The sequence below is a fragment of the Saccopteryx leptura genome, chromosome 3, assembly GCF_036850995.1.
Source record: "Saccopteryx leptura isolate mSacLep1 chromosome 3, mSacLep1_pri_phased_curated, whole genome shotgun sequence".
Taxonomy (NCBI): Eukaryota; Metazoa; Chordata; class Mammalia; order Chiroptera; family Emballonuridae; genus Saccopteryx; species Saccopteryx leptura.
Window position 1 is genome coordinate 120,961,961 of NC_089505.1, and position 16,810 is coordinate 120,978,770.

Sequence of the window (16,810 nt, forward strand, 5' to 3'; positions counted from 1 at the left end):
CCTGATCTAATGAAGTGAAGTACAAATGTGAAATTTCAGGAAATCTCTTGGAATTCCTTTTATTGTACTGTTATTTTGCCTTCTCTGCCTATGGGTAGAACTGGATAAGCTGTCTCCCAACTGAAGGAGTTGGAGGCCATGTTGACATTTTACCATTCTCTGAGTTGGCACCTGCGATCTGAGATATGAGATCAGAGTTCCAGGTCCATCTGTTTTCTGGTTTGTCCCCTGCCACCTCCATGCCAGGCCCAGTTTTTGCTCTTTGCCCTGCTGGGAGGTTGATTTCTACATGCTGACTCACCCATACTCCCTTGCCATCTCCCTTCTGGTTGGGTTTGGCTAATAGTAGATACCACTAGGAGATTGGAAGGAGGGAAGAGAAAGGGGCTGGGACATTTCTTCTCTGCTTCCTCCTTCTCTAGCATCATTTCTCTGGCAGTAGCTGCCCCACCAATCTCCAAGAATGTTATTTCCTCTCCTTGTTCCTTCATTGTAGGGAAGTTAATGGCTTTCTTGCTGTTGCTAGTCTCTGGAAGCCACACCATATCTTGTTTGATTCCTTAACTCTGCCTATCTCTTTGTAAGAAACCCTTCATCCATGCCTTTTCATCTGAAACATCTGCAGTGAATTGTTTCCTATGGGACCCTGACTGTTACTACCCAAGACTGAATGGAGAAATAGTGGACTCCCCCGGCAAGGCTGGGACCTGAGCCAACCTTGTTCTTTAACAGAACTCTGGGCTGGGCTATTGGAAGCTTCAACTGCATTGCTATGAGGCTTTGGACAATTCCCTGCCCTTCTCTGAGTCCAAGTGGCTTGACCCATTAATTCAGGAGAAATTGAATTTGATGATTCTTTTTATCACTCTGAAAGCAATATTTTATGTTCTTTAGTGTCAAGTTTGTACTATGGTCTTGTGGGGAAGTTGGCCTTTTTCTGACCCAGTATCTCTCTTCTAGGGTTGGAACCTTGTCCCTGAAAATGCCTCACAGAAAAGGACTTAAAGCATTATGAGTCTGGCATAAACACAAGACCTCTCAGCGACCCAAATTGAAAGGGACAGTGGCAAGCATAGGCAAGTCGAGCCTCAGTTTTATTATCTGGAAAATGGGTATAAAGGGTGAGTATCAATGACCTCCTTGTTTGGGTTAAATAAGATAGTGTTTAGAAAGTGCCTGAAACACCAAGGTGCTTATATAAAAAGGCAGTTGTTGTGCCAATGATTATACCAAGAATTGCTTTCTGTTTGCTCCTCCAAAGAACCAAGGCAGGATACCTATGTCTAATTTTTTTTGAAGCCCAAAACCTTTGTTTCTCTCCAGCCATTTTGGGACTATCAGCCAGGCTGTTTCTTAGGTTGTTTGTGACTTTCCCGGCTGCCGGCTCCGCCCACTCTGGGCTCTGCTGGTGTGTTTGGAGGCCGGCACTGGCAAAGCGCCTGGGACTAGCTTATAAGAAAACCGAGGGTAGCAGGAGGAGCCTGGGTGACTGCAACTTTAGCCATGGCGTCCGTCTTGCTCTCCCTGAGCCTCTCTCACCTGAGCTTGTGGGCTTCTGGACTGATCGTGGTCTTAGGCTTGCTCAAGCTCATTCATCTGCTAAAGCGAAGGCAGTTCTTGGCCAGGGCTATGGACAGCTTCCCAGGGCCTCCCACCCACTGGTTCTTTGGGCACGCCCTTGAGGTATGTGGGGGTACAAGGAAGGAGGGGTAGAGAAAGAAACGGCTTCTTTTTCTTCAAAGAATTCAGAGCAACCTCCTGGGGCATGGAGGGAGACCATACTCGGGCAGAAAAATGATACTCTGAGAGCCATGGTTCCCAGTCAGCTTTCTCACCAGATCACCCCCCTGGTCTCGCCTTTTGAGCTCACCTGGCCAGGGGTACTTTAAAGTTGGGACCCAAGCAGGCCACAGATTCCTTCTCATTGTTCTGAAGTCCAAGGTTCAGACAAAGCTCTGCTAACGGCATGATGATAGCACTGGGGCCAAAACCTTGGAGAGTCTAATCAAATTAGGCAATCTTGTTTAAAGTTTAGCCAGCAGCCTCTTTGTTCTTTGTAGTGTAAAGATTTTAATTTTGAAGGCAGAAATTTAAAATGAAGATAGAGATGAGTTCTGTCACCTGAGAGACATCCCAGGACATCTAAACTGTTGGTGCCCCCAGAGGTGGGGTTCTCCTGGCCATGCCTATGGGCTGGCCCAGGGGCTTTGGCATCATCTTGTGTTCAGATCATGACTTGTCCTCCCTAGTTACTTCAGGATGGGGAGACTACCTTAACATACCATTGTCAGGGACAACGTTAGCTCCCTACCTTCATGGGGATCTAGACCAGAGATTTCTAAACACAGGGCAAGGACACCTGCATTGGAATCAACTGCAAGGAATCAAAAAGTAGATTCCAGCCCTGGCCGGTTGGCTCAGCGGTAGAGCATCAGCCTGGTGTGTGGAAGTCCCGGGTTTGATTCCCAGTCAGGGCACACAGGAGAAGCGCCCATCTGTGTGCCCGGGTGATGGGGACGGCTCCATGGCCTCCATCTCAGGCGCTAGAATGGCTCTGGCCACAGTGGAGCAATGCCTCAGATGGGCAGAGCATTGCCCCCCTGATGGGCATGCTGGGTAGATCCTGGTAGGGTGCATGTGGGAGTCTGTCTCTCTGCCTCCCTTCCTCTCACTAAAAATAAAAAAAATTAAAAAAAGTAGATTCCTTGGCCCATGGTCCCTGGAGATCTTAATTAACATATTGCAAATAGGTGTTTGAATTAAAAAATTTCCATGAGTGTTTTGTTCTGCAGCCAGGTTTGGGAGCCCAGGTATAGATGCCAGAGATTAAGGCTCAGAGAGAGGCATAATTACTTCTTCTACCTCCTGAGTACCTTCTCCCATTCTCACTCTGAGGGTAATTCAATGGGTGCATTGAGGCTATGGATCAGACTCAGGCCCTGCTCTCAAGGAGCTAGCAAAAACTGACACCAGAGCCTGGGGCAGCATGTGAGCATGTCTAACCAGGTGCTGGCATCAGCTTCATGCTGTATCTCAGCACTTGTCTTACTGGGTTGCAATTTTCTGTTTATTTGTTCATCTTCCCCTCTAGACCGTGACCTCTAGAGGATGGAGAGCAGTTCTGATTCATTCTTGTACCCACAGGGTCTAGCACAAAGCCTGGTTTATTCACTGAATGAACAAACAGTGAATGTTGGAGAGTAGGGAGGGGTATCAATAGAAGAGACAGTGACGGAGAAAACAAATGGAGGTAAATTCAATGGGTGAAGTCTATGAAAGGGAACTTTACAAAGAGGAAAAGCAGGGGCACACTTGTACAGACCTCAGCATGACTGACACACCCTACGATTCTGCAGTGCACAAATTATGTAACTAAATGCAGTAGCCCTGACAGACTTCAATGTGCAGAAGAAAATGTGGGGGCTCTCACCTAAGTTAGAGTGGTACAAACCTACAAGAAATAAGCAAGCAGTTCACATCTTTGAGCCTCAGTTTTCTCATCTGTAAAATGGGAGTAATTACCCATTCTGCATGAGACAATTTATGAACTCACTCACATAACACCTGACATGTAGGAGATACTCAATACATATCTGTTCCCTCTCATCTCCTATGTCAAGAGATAGAATGCAGGCCAAGGCTCAATTAGAGTGAGTTGGCCCCGGGCGCTGAGGATGGCTCCACGACCTCCACCTCAGGAGCTAAAGAATGTCTCCGGTTGCAATGGAGCAACGCCCCAGATGGGCAGAGCATCGCCCCCCTGGTGGGCATGCTGGGTGGATCCCGGTCGGGTGCATGCGGGAGTCTGTCTCTACCTCCCCTCCCCTCACTAAGATAAAAAAAAAGAAAAAAAAGATAGAATGCAGAAATAAACAGCAAATCTGGACAGTAGGGAGAGCAGGCCGGTTAGGGCCAGCTGGAAAAAACAAATAAAATTCTGCAATGTTGTTTGCCAAACTAATTCTCCAAATTGAGCAAAACTTTGGGCTGGTTCCTCATGAGACTGACTGCCTGTGGCCAGTGTTGACATTAGCCAGATGCTTCATATGCTCTTTCCCTTCCTCTCTTATCTTCCTTCTTTTTTTATTTCCTTTATTCACTTCGTTCATTCAACACACACTTCATCGAGTACGTACTATTTCCAAGACCCTGTGCTGAGCTCCATGGTGACCTGGAGATGCCACAGATATGATCTGTGCCATTGTAAACCCACAGCCCACAGTGGGGTCAGGGGTCCTGGGTGTCAATCCCAATTCCATTGCTAACTAACCATGTGATGAAGCTTCCTTTCTTCATCTATAGAGTGGGATTTATGATAGTGTCTATCTTGTAGAATTTTTTTAGGATTAAATGAAAGAATTTTTATGTCAGGCTTAGTGTGGTGTCAGACCACATTAAATCCTCATTAAATGCCAATTTTAAAGTTATTAAATATTTTGTCATGGATGCAAGCAACTATAACACAAAGCAAACCATGGGTAAGGACCAACAGGGCTGCACAGGCAGAGGAGGCAGATTTCTGTCCATGGAGGACGGAGAGGTTCCTGGGGCAGGGCATTCAGAATGGCCAGAAGTTGAGGAAGAGTCCCTACCGGCTAGAGGGTGTACATGGAGCAAGGAATGGTGTAAGTAAGACACCGAGATGATGCCACACCCCAGGAGGTCATCTAATTTTAAACATTCAGACACACAAGTTGCCACAGGTACAGTTAGCATCAGTCTAGTCTGAGGATATGGGCAGCTTGCCAGCAAGGCCGCGGCAGGCATTCCTCACAACATCTGCATCAGCCATCAGCCATCCATCAGCTCCTAAGGGGCTGCCAGGGGCCAGGAAATGAGATCCACATTGTGGGGTGTGGGTCCTCCTTGTGTAAGAATTCCCAGTCCCCATGGACTCCAGTGTTCACTGACTGCCAGGGTTCCTGAGAGGGCCATGCACTCACACTCAGGAAAGCCCAAAGCGTGTGTCCCCATCAGGTGCTTATAGTTCATTCATGCGTCTTCCCAGTACATGTGTTATTTACCAACCAAAGTTCATTTTGCCATAGCCATGTTGCCTAGTTACACAGTTGACATCCTGCAGGTATCAAGCATCCAAGGAACCAAGCTGGACAGTGTAAGCCAAGGTTATCTTCCCATGTAACAGGGGACAAGATTTGGTTAGTCTTTTACCCATAGGAGGAAGTATCTTAGGGCTTGTTCAGAGCACATTCTTCAGTGTAGGTGGGGCATTCGGGAGTAGGATGTGTCAGGAGATGCAGGGTGGAAGCTTGGAGGCCGATGTAGGAGAAAGGTAGGCTTGATGGGGACTGAACTACTTGGCGAGGGCTCACCTGGTACAGGATCCAGCTCTGGGTCCTTTCACTCATTTTATCAATTAAAAGCCTTAAATTCCATAGGACCTCAACTAATAACACACCCATATACCCTGCATGATTTCATTAATGTTGAAACAATTCTATAAGCTAAGTATTATCATCCTCATTTTACAGATTAGCTGAGTAAAATTTAGAGAGCCTAAAGAACTTGCCCAAGTTCACACATCTGACAAATAGGGGAAATCCATATTCAGGCTCAGTTCTGTCAGGCTCTGAAGATTGCTGGCCACGGAGCCAGCTTTTCTGGTTCTCATCCCACCACTCTACAAGCTGTGTGGTCTTTGGTAAGAAACCTCAATCTGTATACCTTAGGCTTCTCTCTTCTAAAATGGGACATCATGAAGTTGTTTAAGGATAAGGTGAGGTCAAGATGTAAGGTGCTCAGAAGAAGGCCTGGAACACAGGAAGTGCTTAATAAAGATTTGCTACACCTCTTCACAACTGATGAAGCCCAGACATTATTCTGAGTCTCATGGGCAGGTCACTGAAGGGTCTAAAAGACTCTCTCAAAGTAGAAACATGGATAAATACATAATATTACATCCCTATAGTGAAAAACTATGTATTAAAATACTGGTGACAATGAAATGCACTAGTGAGAAAAGAAGAACAAGATACGTTAAATGAAAAGAAAGACAGGTTTGGAAAATCACTTATTGTGCACTCTATTTTTACATAAAAACCTCTAGGAGAGTAGATGTGGTTAGGAAAACCCCTCAGAGAGCACACACCTGGCTGATCTCTCCAACCTCATCTCAGGCCACTGACCCACCAGAAGGCAGCTCCTGGAAGACAGCACACTTTTCCCACCCCAGAGCCTCTGTGCTTGCTTGGAATGCTTTTTTTCCTTTACTCTTCACATAGCCAGCTCCTTATCATTCTTTGGGTTTCACCTTCAATGTCATCTCCAACAAGAGGCCATCTGGGCCACTCTTACCCAAGCAAGTCCTCCCTGTTAGTCTCTGTAGCCAGTGTTTGTTTCCCTCGAAGCACTTTATTGTCTAAATCATTTTACTTAACTTGTTCCTTGTTTAGTATCAATATTCCCCATAGAATGAAAAGGCAGGACCATGTCTGTCTCTCCCTTGAGATGTCTAGAAAATGCCCTGCACATAGTAGGTCCTCCATAAAAATGTGTCAAATGACTTAGTAGGGGTGGAATTGAAATGGTTTCCTTTTTGCACAACAAGCTGGTATCATTTTTCTAATGAAAAGCTTTAATGCTGAAAATAAATGTTTTTGGCTGCCGTATCGTTGAGGTTGGTGACTGGCCGCAGAAGGAAGCAGGTTGGCTGTTTGGGGTTGTTGAGCTAACACAGTTGCAATAAAATAATGGCTTGAACTTAAAGCAGTGGCTCTGGTGCTGGACAGGAGACTGACCCTAGAGATGGCTAGGACTGGGTGACAGGCTGGGAGGGGTGTAAGAGTGAGAGGTATGCTAATAGGACCTGCCTGGGCCAACTCAGCGGCTTAGGGCATGGCTGGTAATGTTGGGGTCCTGAGTGATCTGGCCTTCTGTCACCATTACAGATGCAGCAGAAAGGGAACCTGGACAAGGTGGTGTCCTGGACCCACCAGTTTCCCCACGCTCACCCACTGTGGTTTGGACAGTTCCTTGGCTTCCTAAACATCTATGAGCCTGACTATGCCAAAGCGGTGTACAGCCGAGGGGGTGAGCATTCTCAGGAGAGGGTGGGACTTCCTGAGGGGGAAGGACTCAGGGCATCATGTGGGGAGGAGTCCTGGGCCTACACCGTACATCTGAGCAGCTGAGGTTCATATCCTTTTTATTCAGAAGCCTCCTTTGGGAATTTCCCAGTTTTGGCTTGTCCTAATCTCTGTCTCCTACAGACCCTAAGGCTGCAGAGGTGTATAACTATTTCCTGCCATGGATTGGTGAGTGGTTACCTTCCTTGCCTTTGATCAGTTACCAGGATCCCTCCCTGCCCTGTCTCCACTCAGTATCCTTCCACCAGACCACTTGGTTTTATGTTCTCTTTCTTTCTCTCTTTCTTTCTCTCTTCCCCCCTCTTTCCTCCCTCCCTCCCTCCCTTCCTCCCTCCCTCCCTCCCTCCCTCCCTCCCTCCCTCCCTCCCTCCCTCTCTCCCTCCCTCCCTCTCTCCCTCCCTCCCTCTCTCCCTCCCTCCCTCTCTTCCCTCCCCTTCCTCCCTCCCTCCCTCTCTCCCTCCCTCCCTCTCTTCCCTCCCCTTCCTTCCTTCCTTCCTTCCTTCCTTCCTTCCTTCCTTCCTTCCTTCCTTCCTTCCTTCCTTCCTTCCTTCCTTCCTTCCTTCCTTCCTTTCCCTTTCTTTATTTCTGCCTTTCTTTCAGAGGAGGTGGGGGGGAGACAGGGACAGACAGGAAGGGAGAAAGATGAGAAGCATCAACTCATAGTTGCGGCACCTTATTTGTTCATTGATTGCTTTCTCATATGTGTCTTGACTGAGAGGCTCAAGCTGAGCCAGTGAGTCATTGCTCAAGCCAGCAACCTTGGGTTTAAGCTGGCGACCTTAAACTTCAAGCCGGCAACCTTGGGCTTCAAGCTGGTGACCTTGGGCTTTAAACCAGTGACTTTGGGCTCAAGCTAGTGACCATGGGGTCATGTCTATAATCCCATCCCATGCTCAAGCCGATGTTCTCGGGGTTTCCCAGGCTAATGTTCTATCCACTGTGCCGCTGCTTGGTCAGGCTCATGTGCTATTTCTAAGCTCACCTGCTCATTGAGGAGACAGAGGAGGAGGCGGGAGAGCTCCTAGGTGGCCAGGGAAGTGGGGACCAGGTACCTTCTCCTGCTGCGTGTATCCCACCCCCTGCACAGGCAGGGTAAGGGATCTGGAAAATCTGTGAGTGTGAGGAAGAGCCTCCTGAAGGAGGTAGCACTGGGGTTGATCCAAGGAGATATTTCAGGTGGCACTGGCCAGGGCAAGGGCTTGAGGCAAGGTATGGTGGTGGGTACAAGGCTGGTGTCACCAGAGGCTGTGTGGCTGAAAGGAAGAGGCAGGTTGGGATGTGAGGCTGGGCAGGAGAACTAGGGAGGGTTGGGTGGGGTGGGGCCCGCTTGGCCCCAGGCTGCCAGAGATGGGGCATGATAGTGTGCACTGAGTACCCCTCCCTCTCTCATCCCTTCCCAGGGAAAGGCCTGCTGGTCCTCAGTGGGCCCAAGTGGTTTGAGCACCGCAAGCTGCTCACACCTGGCTTTCATTATGATGTGCTGAAGCCCTATGTGAAAATCTTTGCTGACTCTACGCACATCATGCTGGTAAGCTCCCCACGCCAAGCTCTGTGGCTGCTGGCCAGCTCCACCCCCTCTCAGTTATTCCTGGGGGAGAATAGTGAGCAGAATGCCCAGTGCAGTGCCAAGCCTCAGTATGCCTAACACCTACTGGGAGTTGTGCTGGGAGTTGACTAGGTGTGGGGCTTTAAGAGGCCAGCAACTGTGGGCCTTGTTTCCACTAGGAGACCCAGCCATTCTTCTCAGACCAAAGGGCTACTGTAAGACCCAATGAGGCTCTACTATTGAATATTTGAGGAATGCCTGTAATGATATGAGGAAGGCTATAGTGTCTCCTTCTCACTCCCTATCTACCACAATTGCCTAAAACAATGCCATTAGCAACTCATCCCTAAAAGGGATACCAGGGGGGCGGAGTTAGGCTCAGCATCGCAGGGCTGGATAACCCAGAGCTTATTCAGGGAAGGCTTACCCCTTGCAGGAAACTTCTCTCCCAGCATTACTGCAGGCCTGATTTACACACAGACCTAGCTGGGGAGCTCACCACTCTTGGCCCTTCTCTTCCTGTATATATATAGGCTGCCTGACAGGGAGAATGCATGTGTGTGCTGTGCTAGGCCTGCCTCCAAATCTGCCCCCTGAGCCTGAAGCTCAACCTGCGCCCCCCTTCCCCACCACCACCACACACACATTCCAGCAGAATAGAGGGCAAGCCAGGGACTGGGTATTGGAGAGAATAACAAGCTGTGGTCCTGGAGGAGGGGTGGGACACGCAACCTGCTGCTGGCCACCCACAGTACTTATCCTCTGGACTCCAGGACAAGTGGGAGGAAAAGGCTCGTGAGGATAAGAGCTTTGACGTCTTCTACGATGTGGGCCAGATGGCGCTGGACACACTCATGAAGTGCACCTTTGGCAAAGGACACAGTGGCTTGGGTGACAGGTCAGAGGGTCAGAGGGCACTTGGGGCTGATCACCCAAGCAAGCTCAGAATGGAGAGTTGGCAGGACTCCTGGGCTCTGGTCTGAGGATAGGAAACCCCTGTTTAGGGGATACGCACCTTGCCCATGGTGGGGAGACAGATTCTGTCTTTAATGGGAAGGCTTAATGGCAAGAAGAGGAAGGGAGAAGCACTGCAGTTGGGGCTGTATCCCTGGAATGGAGCAGAGCGGGCCTCTGCTGTGGGCCAGTGTCTGACCACCCCTCCCCCTCCATCTGCTGTGCAGGGACAACAGCTACTACATGATGGTCAAAGATCTCACTCTGCTGATGCAGCAGCGCCTAGAGTCTATCCAGTACCACAACGATTTCATCTACTGGCTTACCCCGCATGGCCGCCGCTTCCTGCGGGCCTGCAAGGTGGCCCACGACCACACAGGTGAACGCTTCCCAAACGGCCTACCCACAGAGAGTCTAGGTTCTAACCTAGCTCTCTGAGCCCCTTTGGGATCCTTCCCATTGTAGAACTTCTGTTCCCCTGTGGGCAGATGTTGGGGTTCCCAGACAGTGACACTCCATACCTCCGACCCAGATCAAGTCATCAGAGAACGGAAGGCAGCCCTGCAAGATGAGAAAGAACAGAAGAAGATCCAGAACAGGAGGCACCTGGATTTCCTGGACATCCTCCTGGGGGCCCGGGTGAGAGCACCGTTGCCCGCCCCCTCCTGAGAACTAGTTCCACAGGGGTCTTCAGACCATCCTCCTGGAGCAAGACTCACTGCAGAGCAGCAGGGTCTGTTAAGCGTTTTCCTCTTCTTCCTCTAGAAAATATGACCTGTTCCTTGCCCCATGACACATGTCAGTAAGGCTCAGAGGTGGGAAGGTGCAAGGTGTGCCTGGCTGTGGCAATGGAGAGAGCTGCAGTAGCGGGGATCCTGGGTAACATGCTAGGAGGCCTGAAGACCACGACTTCTGAGACTGAAAAATCTCAGCACCCTGGGATTTTAGAATCTTAGACTTTATTTATTCATTTATTCACCCTCTCCATAAACTCACCAAGCCCTACACTGTGTTAGTTCCTGTGATAAGGATGCAGATGAGGAAGACCTGGCACTGCCCTCCAGATGCTTACAGTCTAGAGGAGAAGACAAGAAGTGGATGTTGACAAAGTTCTCTTCCTCTGTCAGGGGCATTGTGTGTGTGTCAAATGAGCAGAACCAATAGCCCAGCTGGATAAGGTTACAGGTCATTTGGCCAGAGGGATCAGGGAAGGCTTACTGGAGTAGGAGGCATCCGGCTGAGTTTGTGAGATCAGGAAGAAATCCTAAATGAAGTTCCTAACCTCCAGCCTGAAGCACAGCTTTTATTACCTCCTTCAGACCTTCATGTGACAGCTACTGTTATGAGTAGTTCTTGGTTCCTACCGCAAATGCCTTAGCTTTGCCCATTACGCCTATCCTACCCAGGATGAAAGTGGAATCAAGCTGTCAGATAGAGAGCTCCGGGCCGAAGTGGACACATTCATGTTTGAAGGCCATGACACCACCACCAGTGGCATCTCCTGGTTTCTCTACAGCATGGCCCAAAACCCAGAGCACCAGCAACGTTGTCGGGAGGAGATCCGTGAGATCCTCGGGGACAGGGACATCGTCCAGTGGTGAGTGAGGCTGAAGGTGAGCCCAGTCTGTCCTGCTCATCTTCAGGGAAGGGCTGTGCCCTGCTGTCTGGTGTCATCACAGCTGACACAGGGCCATCCTGGAAACCAGGTGAAGGCAGCACAGCTGTCCTGTTATTTCCAGTGTGTGATGCAACCCTGAGCCCAGCCTCCCACAACAGAGTGATGTTCAGATGTGAGCAATATAGAAATGGTTGTCAATAGGAGGCCAATTTATTGTTTGTTGACTCTGGCTGTAGAATTTTGACTACTCTTTTGAGTTCCTGGATAGAGCAGAGAATGCTGGGAGAGAAGGAGCTGGGGTGGAAATTGAGGATGAACAGTGTTGGGAAAGCCAAGGGAGCTGAACCCTTCCCACCTGCCTTTGCCTGGTCGTGTGCAGCCTCCAAACTCTTCCAATGAAGAACAAAAAGCTGTTTTCTAAACTCTATCACTCAGGAACTTGAAAAAATTATGTCTCTGGTTTCAAGTTAAACTCATTAACACACACCATTGACGCTGCCCTTTCTTTGCAGCAGGCTCTCTGGGATCCCCCCAAATGTCTGCCCGCTCTTCCCACTCCTCCTGCCTTCTCCCCTCTTGTCAGTACCTGGGCTGGGCACAGGGCAGGGGTGAAGAGAATGCTCCGTTGATGGGAGGAAGTTTGGATTCATTTGAGACAGACACACACAGTTTTAGGGTCTAGATTTGGAGAATGAAGTATTTTTTTTTTTACAGGGACAGAGAGAGAGTCAGAGAGAGGGATATATAGGGACAGACAGACAGCGACAGAGAGACATGAGAAGCATCAATCATCAATTTTTCGTTGCGACACCTTAGTTGTTCATTGACTGCTTTCTCATATGTGCCTTGACTGCAGGCCTTCAGCAGACCGAGTAACCCCTTGCTCGAGCCAGTGGCCTTGGGTCCAAGCTGGTGAGCTTTTTTGCTCAAACCAGATGAGCCCGTGCTCAAGCTGGTGATCTCGGGGTCTCGAACCTTGGTCCTCCGCATCCCAGTCCGATGCTCTATCCACTGCGCCACCGCCTAGTCAGGCAGGAGAATGAAGTCTTGATTAATTATCAATATTTTTATTGATTGAATGTTGGAAACCAACCAGTGTGTCCAGCCAAGTGCCAGGAACTCTTGGGGGGTGTGGGTGGGAAGAGGAGGAGGAGGAGGAGCCAAATTGTTGCCCTTGGGATTTTTTAAAAAGATTAACTCACATAACTAAAAAGCTAGAGAAAGTGAAGGAAAAGCGACCCCACATTACAGGAAGATAAATCAGCAGGAGTGGGGCTTACATTGGCTTTCTAAGAAGGGGCGAAACTCAGGCAAAGGGGGAGCACTCCGGACAGTCTATGTTGGGTAATGACATGAACACAGCCTGGAGGCAGGGAGTTGAAATATTTATTTTATTTTCACTTCATTCTATCTAGAACTTGAAGCAACTTAAAGGATAGTTATTCAATAAAATAGTAAAACACAAATGAAAAATGAGGACTGGGGGGAAGCAATCTAGGGGCTATGTAAGAAGGTATTGATAGTTATATATGGACATCACATTTAGATCTGAGCATCCTAGTGGCAAAAGGGAAAAGAAAAATATGTATACATATATATATATATATATATATATATATATATATATATATATATATATATATATATATATTTACTTGAGCTTGTCATTCTTCACCCATTTGTTACTTCATTCAAGCAATACATATTAGCCCCTGTTCCTTTCCATTGCAGCTCCATAGGGGAACCTGAGTGGAACTTAAAGATGTATATCTTTGTGTGGCTTTTGAGTGCCTCTGAGAGACAAAGGAGTAAATTTGCCTTGGATGGCCGGGCACACACACAGCTCTCTAGGGTCCTGTCCTAGCAGAGAAGATGAGGGAGGGGTGGAGAAAAATGGAGTTAGAACCCCTGGGTCTGAGTGGCCACCCCACATCCAGGCAGACTGAACACTTGGAGCACTGTGTTTCTCTGACTCTTCAGTGTGTAGTGGTGGCGATGGTGGTGGGGGAAGGAGGGGCTGGAGCCTGCCTTCCCGCAGGACCCCGTTGCTCCATCTCCAGGAAAGACTGGTTGTGTTGCTGGCAGGGATGATCTGGGCAAGATGACCTACTTGACCATGTGCATCAAGGAGAGCCTCCGCCTCTACCCGCCTGTGCCCCAGGTGTACCGTGAGCTCAGCAAGCCTGTCACCTTTGTGGATGGCCGCTCTCTACCTGCAGGTGAGAGAGGATGGATTTGAGGTGGAACTGATTTCCTAAGGATGCTTCTCTGACACTCTCTGTGCCTTTGGCTGAATCTTGGACCAATGGCAAAGAACTCAGACTTCATGTTTGCCCTGGGTCCAATCCTGGCTCTATAACATGAGTAAATCTTTCTGCCTCTGAGCCTCTTGTTCCTCTTCTGTAAAATGGGGCCGAGGAGAGTTCCCACCTTACAAGGTTGCAGCCAGGATTCAGTTGTCAGGCTGTCATGTATCACCATGCAGGTGGTGCCCAGAACATGATCACAAAGCCTCATCTACTTAGACTTTCATGCTGTGCAGTGCACAGCCTGTACAACTGTGTGTGCAGCTCTGTAAAGGGTGTTCCCCTGTGTATCTGGCACATGGCATGCATCCAGTGAGCGAAAAGCAGCTGTTACTCTCAATAGCATAATGTATGAATGAGTTGCTTTGAGAGTCTGTCAAATGAAAGCAGAACATGTGTGATGGTCCTGGCCTGTCCTGCCTGGTTGCGAGGTGGGGTCGTCTCTTTTGCTCCATTCCACAGATGACTGTGTCAGTGTTGTGCCCAGTGTTGGGGCTCTGGGAAGAAGGTGCAACGATGATCAAAAGCTTTTTGATGTGTTGAGGGTTGTCAGGAACTTTTTGTCAGTAGCAGTGATGAGGCAGGGGCTGGTGCCTAGTTAGGTTGACATAAGGGAATTCTGGTCCTTTGAGGAGGTGGCCTGACTGTCGCAGGACCATCTGGTCACCTGACCTCTGCTCTGTCCACAGGCAGCCTGGTCTCTCTGCACATCTATGCCCTCCATCGGAACAGGGAAGTGTGGCCTGACCCGGAGGTACCCCATGTTTTGGGTTTGGAGCTCAGATGGGGTGGGAGGCTGTGGAGGTCACCCCCCTTGAACCTGGCAGGTATTTAAGTAAGGCCTGACCCCTCAGGTCTTTGACCCCCTGCGCTTCTCTCCTGACAATGTGACTGGACGCCACCCCTATGCCTTTATGCCCTTCTCCGCTGGACCCAGGTAAGGAGAGGCCTGACATTTCCAGGCCCTCAGGACTGGGGAGGTGAGGGTAGAAGAAGTTGTGGGCAATGCATCACTGTGTGCAACCCTGTGAAGAGGGGGACCTTGCTGGGTTTGTGGTGATCCTAATGCAGGGCAAGTTTCAGAGACCTTCTTGCCTTTAGTATATTCATCCCTTGCAGGTGGTCAGGTGGGTGAGTCATTTAAAAAAGACCCCTAAACCAGAACCCCCAGTGTGAATCTACTAGCTGGGACTTTACCATGTTTCCAAGATCTGTTTCTTAAGGCCAATCAATTAATCTGCAAATTATTCATCCAAAAATAGTTATTCTTGTTGGCCACTGAGAGCATGGGATTTCATCGCTCCAGATACCCCATAGCCTGGTGCCTCTTTGTGCTCACTGCAGGAACTGCATCGGGCAGCAGTTTGCCATGAACGAGATGAAGGTGGTCACGGCTCTCTGCTTGCACCGCTTTGAATTCTCCCTGGACCCCACACAGCCACCCGTCAAGTTGCTCCAGCTGGTCCTGCGCTCCGAGAATGGCATCAACCTCCGCCTAAAGCCAGTGGGCCGGGGTTCTGGGAAGTAGCTCTGCCAAGTGTAGGGCCCCAGACAGCCTGGCTGTGGCCTTAACCTGGGCATGGCCCTCTCCAGTCTGGATTGTGGAGCAGCTGTGACTCTGTCTTTGGGAGACTTGTACTAGAGAAGGGGAGTAGGTACCCACATAGACAGTCACCTGGAGGGTGGTGCCATAGAAACATGGTATCTATAAATGCTCACTGTGCATGCATTCTAAAGCTGACTCATTCATTCAACAGACATGTGATGTGTACCCGCTTGCTTCTAGAATCTTCCTTTTCCTCCCATAATTGGCAATCTTTCTAAAATGTAGCAGAAACTTACATCCCCACCCTAGTGATATGGTGAATGCAATGTAAGCTGAGCTTGGGTGCCGCAGTCCAGCTCCAGCTGGTCCAGGGGTCCCCAAAGGAATGGACGGTGTCAGCGAGAAATGAGTGAGAGAGCCAAACTCTTCAGTTCATCTGTCAGGCATCTCTGCCAATGGCTAGTATAGCTTGCTTTATTTATTTATTTATTTATTTATTTATTTATTTATTTATTTATTTATTTTACAGAGAGAGAGTCAGAGAGAGGAATAGATAGGGACAGACAGACAGGAATGGAGAGAGATGAGAAGCATCAATATCAGTTTTTTTGTTGCGACACCTTAGTTGTTCACTGATTGCTTTCTCATATGTGCCTTGACCCTGGGTCTTCAGCAATCGGAGTAACCCCTTGTTTGAGCCAGCGACCTTGGGTCCAAACTGGTGAGATTTGCTCAAACCAGATGAGCCCGTGCTCAAGCTGGCGACCTTCGGAGTCTCGAACCTGGGTCCTCGGCATCCCAGTCCTATGTTCTATCCACTGTGCCACCTTCTGGTTAGGCTAGCTTTATTTTTTATACACTAAGTTATAATCACATGTTATGCAGAACACATTGATTAATAGCTATTTTTGCTTTAATATGGATGAATATTCCAGGTAGAGTTTAGTACATTTCTTTAAGCTATAAATCAGGTGGTAAGCCATTCTATGTACAGTTACACAATACCTTGATTAGCAACAACAATATTGACATCAGCCTTATGCAGGCTTCTAAAAGGTTACGAATGATTAATAACTCTGCTTTACCGAATGGCCTATTGTCTAGTAAAATTATGTTTGTCTACTACTTTCATCTACTAGTTAAGTTCTAACTTTATTTTTCTCAGAGTTCCAATACATGAAGGTCAGTTATGTAAGAGGGATGGAAAGTTTTTCTATTCTCCTAAAAGGCTGAGGGGGCTAAGCAATCGATTAGGTAAAGGCTGAAAGATGCTTTTGTGTTTAGCCTCTGTTTCCCATCTATTCATAAGTCACAACCTATTTTCTCATAATATGATTTTTAGGAGGGAGTTGTCCTACAGACCTAGCCCCTTTTGGGGGATACCATAGCCAGCGTCCCATGTCTATGGGCTTAGGCAAGGGGGTTATATTCTTTAGAGGGGTTTCTTCAGGGAACTCCTGAGGGGAACAGCTTTGGCAGCGGGAAGTACAATCACCTTGATAATTGCCTCTAGCTCTTGTTTTGGGGGTTGTTAGTAAATTTTCTTAAAAAGAACACGGGGGCTCAAGTGGTCAAGGAGATACTCGTGTGGTTACTTTTAGAGTAATTCTGGAGAGACATATTCACAGACTGGTTGACCTCGGGGTCTCGAGTAGCCTGGGAAAGTATAGTATTGTTGGAATCATACCGTGGACCCATCCCAATAGTGAATGCACATAACCCTAATAAGGAAGA

General features: G+C 48.5%; 1 protein-coding gene across 1 annotated transcript; it reads left to right on the plus strand.

Annotated features, from left to right (window-relative positions):
• Nucleotides 1-1,454: 1,454 nt before the first annotated feature.
• CYP4B1 (cytochrome P450 family 4 subfamily B member 1) lies at nt 1,455-15,266 on the plus strand. Its single transcript, XM_066376201.1, has 12 exons — nt 1,455-1,683; nt 6,909-7,050; nt 7,230-7,274; nt 8,507-8,634; nt 9,426-9,550; nt 9,834-9,985; nt 10,139-10,245; nt 11,013-11,203; nt 13,310-13,443; nt 14,220-14,284; nt 14,385-14,467; nt 14,875-15,266. The coding sequence occupies exons 1-12, from the start codon at nt 1,504-1,506 to the stop codon at nt 15,056-15,058; spliced, it is 1,536 nt and encodes a 511-aa protein (XP_066232298.1). The 5' UTR covers nt 1,455-1,503; the 3' UTR covers nt 15,059-15,266.
• Nucleotides 15,267-16,810: the final 1,544 nt, after the last annotated feature.